At 32.1% G+C, this 8,487-nt stretch overlaps 1 protein-coding gene across 1 annotated transcript; it reads right to left on the reverse strand.

Moving 5' to 3' along the window:
- Window positions 1-323: 323 nt before the first annotated feature.
- On the reverse strand, window positions 324-3,321 carry LOC139517732 (extracellular tyrosine-protein kinase PKDCC-like). Its single transcript, XM_071309106.1, has one exon. The coding sequence runs from the start codon at window positions 2,196-2,198 to the stop codon at window positions 939-941; it is 1,260 nt and encodes a 419-aa protein (XP_071165207.1). The 5' UTR covers window positions 2,199-3,321; the 3' UTR covers window positions 324-938.
- Window positions 3,322-8,487: the final 5,166 nt, after the last annotated feature.

An 8,487-nucleotide genomic window follows, 5' to 3' on the forward strand; every position in this document is an offset into this window, starting at 1 on the left:
GCACCCGGAGGCGTCCTTCAGCTGGCCCCTAAACAAATATATACTAGTCCAGTGATAATGAACGCCATGCTAATTTCCAAATTGTACACAAGAAACTAAAATTAAAATAATACAAGACTAACAAAGGCCAGAGGCTCCTGACTTTGGACAGGCGCAAAAATGCGGCGGGGTTAAACATGTTTGTGAGATCTCAACCCTCCCCCTATACCTCTAACCAATGTAGAAAAGTAAACGCATAACAATACGCACATTAAAATTCAGTTCAAGAGAAGTCCGAGTCTGATGTCAGAAGATGTAACCAAAGAAAATAAACAAAAAGTCATTTCTAAATTCATAATTCTCACGAACATCCATAATAATACAAGTCCCTCTGATGAAATAAATAACACACACACACACATATTGTTTCTGTTTTTATTTATTATATTTAGAGCTTAATATTTAGTATTTAGTATAGACACTGGGAGATGTATATCGTTGAATACCTACTTTGACCTTTAGCTGTCTGTATGTTCTTTTTTTTTTGTGTCGTTTGGTAACGTTCCTATTGACATATACCATATATCCTTTTATACATAAAAAAAAAAAAGATGTGATATGATTGCAAATGAGACAACTCTTCACAAGAGACCAACTGACACAGAAATTAACAACTATGGGTCACCTAAGGCTTCAAAATTGAACAGAAATCATATCGCATAGTCATCTATAAAAGGCCCCGAAATCACAAATGTAAAACAATTCAAACGTTTAAATTGTGTTTGTCTTTGATATTCTCTATTAAATTTATCAACATTTTAAGAGTTTAAAGTTTGGCATATTGTTCAGACACTTATATAGTGTTGTAGTTCGTATGTTATATGTACTTTGATTTGTGTCATTTTTATTGTTTTTATATGTGTTATACATGTTACAAATAATATCAAAATACATTTGAGCTAATGACCATACACTGAAAATAAAATTTTCTGTATGTTAGATAATTGTTGTACAAGAACAGCAGCAGAAATATTTGACGTGTCAATTCGAGCTAATAAATCACTTACTTTTTCGCTTACACTACTAGGAAATAATTTAGGGTGCAATAATCGGCTTAGAAATAGCTTATTCATCATTTTCAAGTTATTTTTTGCATTCGATCCAATGCACAATCCCATATAGCATGGAAGATCAAATTCACATGTGGTACTCCTGGCTTTGGTTTCATTACCGTATTCGGTGTCTTGAGTATCATAATAAATGTCACAGGAAGGTTCTAGATTATCAACATCATCTAAATCGATCATCTTGATTGAACTGTTTACTAGAAGAAAATGGGTTTCTTTGAAGTCTCTAACTCTTAAAGATCCCAAAGGGGAATTGTCCAAATAAGATAAAAAGTCTGCAAGATCGATTGCGTGCTGAAGTCTACTACCGAAAGTGTTAAACTGTAAATTAGCTACGTTTAATCGCTTTCCATATTCATACACTGCGGTGACGCCGTGTTCAGATAGGTCGGTACTATCAGTTTCTTCGCTCCTAACACAATATCCTAACAGTTTTATGAATCCCGGGTGATCCATTTGTTCTAGCAATAGAATTTCCTTCATCAACTTCATGTTGGGAAACATGAAGCATTCGTGTCTTTTGACTATATCTTCATCTGACAATTTTTGAAAACAGTTTCTAACGTCCTTTTGATGTCTAGTTACCATTTTTACCGCAATCTCTTGGCCGTGGTAATGACCTAAAAAAGCTTGTTTTGATACTCCGTGTCCGATCTTTTGTTTTAATGAAATCTTATTTATATTTGAACAGTTGAAAAGATATTTTGGTTTCACTATATTTGTTTCGATAGATGAGCGGTCAAATTTAGGTTTTTGCGCTTTTATTTTTTTTGGATGCACTATTTTATCCAATTCGTTCATGAAATTATTTTTATCTTGAAATACTGTATTTCGGTCCAATAAACTTTTGATGAGGGAAAGTAAATAGACTTTCTCCTGTTCCAGTTCGTCATATTTTTTAACCAATGATTGTAAGTACCGTGACATGTTTGTATCAGGTTTGGTATTTTTCAGTACGGCTGTCGAATATACGGTTTCACTTGTTGATATGTCTGTGTCTTCGCAGAAGTTATCAATAACACGGAACATGATGGACAGGTATACTATCATAGGCACAAAAATCAGAGACAACTTCATGTAACGTCTATCCATCTTTGTTACACTCTGTTCTCACTAAGGAATTTATTTGAGTGATGAAGATATCCTAATATCAATGGTAAATAAATCCTTTTATGTTTTAAATTAAATTTATAACCATTCTATTTCTGTAACGATTTGAGCAAATCATCATCAGTATCAGTTGTATGCTTTCAAATTCAAAAAGAATGCAACACTGTTTTGTTTGGTAAAAAAAATCCCAGTCAGCTAAGAGCTAATGGCGATTAAATTTGATTCCAATATTCCAAATAAGTGATTATAAAAAATCTACTATACACATTTGTCTATTTCCTTTCAAAGTCGTTTTAAGTACTATACTTTCGTCCAGAGTCTTTCGATAATGCGTCCGTAGACGATTCATTAAAAAAGATAATATGGCCGAATGAAGTACATGGCACATAATGTCCAATTACCCCAAAGTAAACGCCAATTTCTTATAATTATTTAGACTTTCTATAGCTCCGTCATTAATGATTGAGAACTGTTGTCTGAACAAATTAGTTTTTATCTTCTTTTGTCACTAAGATAGTTGATGATTTGTTTTAGACCATATTGATGGCAATACCAATTCAATAATGCCAAGATGAATATTCCTTAAAGAAGAGGAAAATCACATTTATCTATGGAACATTGGTAAAGATGTTATTTCTTCGTCACCTGTTGTTTATAATAATGAAGTTATTGTAATCCCAAATAGAAGAAGACATGCGGCACTCTAGTATTATTATAAATTTCCCCCGTGTTATCAATCGATCTCGAACTTCTCTTATTACGACTTGACTTTGTTAATCAATTTCCAGTATGTCCGGAAAGCAAATTGTCTCCCAGATGTGGGAATGATAAAATTAATAAAGAGGAAAAATATGCCCATTTCTTTTCCTAAAACTATGTAAAACAATTATACTATACATTAATGGATCTAATGTTCGGTATTCTCGGAGTCTATTATTTTCCAACACTTTATGCCATAAATTTCAATTTATATCCAATTGTATCGTATTATCTTTATGTCTGTTGATGAATATCTTCGATTTTCTTCCCTGGAAATAAAAGGTGTTGATTAGGACTGACAGTCACGGTGCTTTGACAACTTTGTGTCTTGTTTCTAAGCTATTAGGCACAATTTAAAACAACTGCTATCCATGACATGATGATACAGCTGATAATTTCGTGGGAGCTGTTGTGCTTAATTGTAGATTTGTCATTGTATAGAACTAAAGTACTAAATAGTTGAAGTGTAAGACAATATTTATAGTTTGCCTATAATAGCTAACGGTTTTGAAATGTTTTATTTTGATCGATATAATATTTGAGTATTTTGTATAATGGATGCAACACATGTTCCTGTAAGATTTTAAGAATATAATCTATGATAAAAATCTCTTTTTTGTATATCGTTTTCTCTGGTAATTTTTACCGATGATTTACAGGGATGATATCCAATAAGAGCTCGTCTGACAATTTTGGCCATGCAAACTTATGTAAGATCGTGTCATGCTAGTCATTTTTGCTTCTTTGAGTTTCTCTCTTTTTATTATAGTTTTCAAGATAATTTGCAAAAGAAAAAAATTCACGAGAAACACATAAAGTACCATAATTTTTTTAACAGTATAGAATTTTTCATCTCAAAGTATTATGGTACAGCGAATATTGAGTGAACACTCTTCACTCAAGTTATTTGCTGGTCAAAAACTAACGCAAACTAAATTGATATTAGCATTTCGCCAGGAACACTGCCAAAACAAAGGTTCTGGTTTTAAATCTACGGTATTTTTTGTATGTCTATTGTACTTTTTCTTATTGTGTAATTTTGATTCTGATTTAACCGCCGCCTATCTTTTCCGCTCGTTTCTGCACATTTTTCTTTTGGAGACTTTCGGGTTTCATACTTTAAAACACCCCCCATCTTGTTCCAGCAATGATCTGCTATACTCTTAGTTTGATAAGTTAAATTTTGAAAATACAGAATGAAATAAAGAGTTTTACTATCAATGACAAATGACCGAAATAATGTGTCGCTCCTATTAGAGTTATGCTTCTTGTTTTGCGAGGAATCATAACACTGTTATAAATCTATCTACAAAGCTAAGCAGATTCACCCATCTGATGAGTTAAGCCTTTTTGACTGATTTTTATAGTTCGTTCTTATGTTGTACTGTATAACCACTGTCTCAGGTTAAGGGGAGGGTTAGGATCCGCTAACATGTTTAACCCCGTCACATTCTGTACGTATGTGTCTGTCCCAAGTCAGGAGCCTGTAAATCAGTGGTCGTCGTTTGTTGCTATGTAACATATTTGTTTTAAGTCCCATTTATGAGCATTATATTTTTTAGTCTGTGTGTCTTTTCGTCCGTTCGTTCGTCCGTCTGTCCCGCTTCAGGTTAAAATCTTTGGTCGAGGTGGTTTTTTTATGAAGACTTGAAACTTAGTACACATGTTCCCTATGCTATGCTCTTTCTAATTTTAATGCCAAATTAGAGTTTTTATCCCCTTTTCACTGAACATAGAAAATGATAGTGCGGATGGGGTATCCGTGTACTATGATCACATTCTTGTTCTTTCATTTTTTTGTACATAAATTAGGCCGTTATAGTTTTCTCGTTTCTTATTTCGGGGCCTTTAATAGTTGACTATGCGGTATGGGCTTTGCTCATTGTTGAAAGCCTTACGATGACCCATAGTTGTCAATTTCTGTGTCATTTGCTCACTTGTAGAGACTTGTCTCATTGTCAATCATACCACATCTTCTTTTTTATATTGAAAACAAAATAGAATTTTAGAGAACGGCTATTCTAACTAAAGAATGCTGTGTATTTCATTGAAGTTGAGGAAGATATTATATTAATATTAATAATATTATTATATTAAAGGGAGATTATATGAGAACAACCCATCCCTCATTCATAAAATGACAAATCGATATTGCGTTTCCCAGTCTCGGTTGAACAACTTACTTAGGTATGACAGTTAAATCATTAATAAAGACTACTTATATACCTGTTGGCCGTAACCTAAGACCATTTGGCCATTCATCACTTTTTTTGGCTAAGCTTTTTATGTCATAGCAATCATCTAAGTAAATAGACGGAGGATAATTGATAATTGGATATTAATTCTCTGTGACAAAGTAAGGAATTACATAATGATGAGTACATCTTTAAATATCACAATCATTTAAAATTCACGAATGATTATTTTTTACAGCAACAAAAAAAAATAGTTTAAACAAAATTGTGTTGATGGGTTGCGGGAATACATGTAGCATAAGTGGATAAATGCATGTTTGCAGCTTATTACATAAATTCGATATAATATGGACCCTTTTCACAATACTTGTGAAATAGTCAATGGGTTTTTTACGGTATGCTTCATTCAAAGTGGTGTACTTTGTGAAATAATACCACAAAACATTAATCGGAGATCGTATGATCTCCCTATTCAAATGTTAAAGTCATATGAAACGAGTGACCGGTGAAAAATAATGTTATACCAATTCTTGAACCAATGCATGCAAACATCATAAACTTAGTCTTCTGTGCACGATTTTATCATTTTTTTTTCGCATAAATTTCGTATAATCGTCAATTTTTTTTTCAATCGGTCAGTGTTGTTGTGAAAATATAACAGGTAATTAAAGTTCGTGTTTTGAAGCCGAAGTTTAATGATTGTCACCTGTTTGTCAACAATTAAAAACAAGTATTGTACTTATAGATTATCGTTGGTTATCTCAATGAGATTGATTTTCTCGCTTGAGCCGGTCACGGCGAAAGCGAGAAAAGCAATCGAGTTGAGTTGAACTATGATAATCTGTTTATCGCTATTTTACCTATGACTATGTCGTCAATTTCATTAGCAACGCCACGTGGCTCCTTAGTTTCTAGCGATATTTTTCCATCTCAAGCATGTAGCATGATACAAAAATTATCATAAAAAAGATCACAGGAAAAATGCACAAAATAGCGATAAAATCAGAAAATAGTTTATTTTAAGGACATCTTTGCGTATTGCGATCACCAGATTTTTACGAGATGGGTCACACTGAGGTCACTTTGCATACGGAAAATATGTCAGGGAATTGCTGGAAGGAAGCAATTAAAATAAAGTAAATTTCTTCTAAATATGAACAAATTAAAGAATTTTCTTCAGAAAAAAAGTATATGTACGTAAGTTTTATAATGAAAACTATCCATTGAGTTATAAAAAAACATATGCACTATTTTTTTTAATTTGAGGTTTCTTTTGACTTTAACCTACGTTACAAGATTTCATTCAGTTATATTTCAGAGAAAAAGGATAAATACAGCATTTTTTTCAATTTCCAGTGATAGTTTCACAAGATTAAATTGTATGCAAATTGTTACCGAAAGCTGTGACATAGTCCACTTACTGCCCTGAACCTTTATGGTATTTAGGTTCTGTTTTTTTATTTTGATTGGGTCCTGGTATCAAACATATTAGAGACTTAGGGTCATTTGATTTAATGACTTTAGTTTATGACCTTGAAATTGAGGTCAAGGTCATAGGTAAATTTGACGTTCTAGATTATGACCTTTGCTTTAAATTTCTCATGTATACATCATAAAGCCATAGGATGTGTATTAGGTTACAAGCCATGTGACCTTGAAAAAGCAAACTGGAAGTAAGGTTATATAAACCGGGAGTGGCTATTTTTTTACACTTATTTCATGTAAAAGTATATGAAACAATATATTTTTGTAAACAGTGACAAGTAAACTATCAAATAATACCAGAACTGACATTTTTCCAACCTGAAGTAAAAAATTACCTTCCTTATTTCATACAAATTGTACAGAAACCATGTTGTTAGAATCAATAGGCTTTCATTTAACACTGGAAATGAAATAAAAAACCAAATTTTATTCTTTTCATATCAAAATAAATCATAAGAAGTGGAAAGACCTTCATTTGTTTTGAACTATTGGTTTTTAATTTTACTTTAAACCAGATGCTCCGCAGGGCGCAGCTTTATACGACCGCAGAGGTTGAACCCTGAACGGTTGGGGCAAGTATGGACACAATATTCAAGCTGGATTCAGCTCTAAATTTGGATTGTGATTAAATAGTTGACACAGCATAGGTTTCGGACACAGAATGAATGTGGTCTAATGAACTTAAAATATTTTTTTTGCCTTTGAGCAATTCACTATGCTGTTGAATATTAATCTCTCAAAAAATGTTTGCAGAAATTTTCTTTTTATTTAAGAAATCTGAGATGAGAAAAATTTAACCCCCTTTCCCTTTTTCCAAAACTGATCTAAATTCAAATTTCTAATGGAGTTTGCAACAATAACTACTTATTTAAATACATCATAAAATATTAAAATGTAACAAAAGGTGCTTGTTATCACTGAATGGTAAAGATTGTTTTAATTTATCAGTTAGTAGTAAAAGTGAATATACATTGTTTATTGTATAAAACAATGATTTAAGTTGATTCAACTACTATTCTGGACAAAGAAAGATAACTCCAATCAATTGAAAATTTCTTGTTATTGCACAATATTGTGCAATTAGATATTTCTTGCTATTGTGCAATATAGTGCTATTGAAAATATTTGATATTGCACAATACTGTGCAATTGAAGATTTCTTGCTATTGCTGCATACTGTGCAATTGAAAATTTCTTGCTATTGCACAATACTTAATATAATAATTTTTCTTAAAATCAAACTAAGTTTAATTTTGGACCCTTTGGACTTTAATGTAGACCAATTTGAAAACGGGACTAAAAATTAAGAATCTACATACACAGTTAGATTTGGCATATCAAAGAACCCCAATTATTCAATTTTTGATGAAATCAAACAAAGTTTAATTTTGGACCCCAATTTGGACCAACTTAAAAATTAGGCCAATAATAAAAAATCTAAGTACATTTTTAGATTCAGCATATCAAAGAACCCCAAGGATTCAATTTTTGTTAAAATTAAACTAAGTTTAATTTTGGACCCTTTGGACCTTAATGTAGACCAATTTGAAAACAGGACCAAAAATTAAGAATCTACATACACAGTTAGATTCGGCATATCAAAGAACCCCAATTATTCAATTTATGATGAAATGAAACAAAGTTCAATTTTGGACCCTTTGGGCCCCTTATTCCTAAACTGTTGGGACCAAAACTCCCAAAATCAAACCCAACCTTCCTTTAGTGATCATAAACCTTGTGTTTAAATTTCATAGATTTCTATTTACTTTTACTAAAATTATGGTGCGAAAACCAAGAATAATGCTTACTTGGGCCCCTTTTTGGCCCTTAAT

The sequence above is a fragment of the Mytilus edulis genome, chromosome 3, assembly GCF_963676685.1.
Source record: "Mytilus edulis chromosome 3, xbMytEdul2.2, whole genome shotgun sequence".
NCBI classification, from domain to species: domain Eukaryota; kingdom Metazoa; phylum Mollusca; class Bivalvia; order Mytilida; family Mytilidae; genus Mytilus; species Mytilus edulis.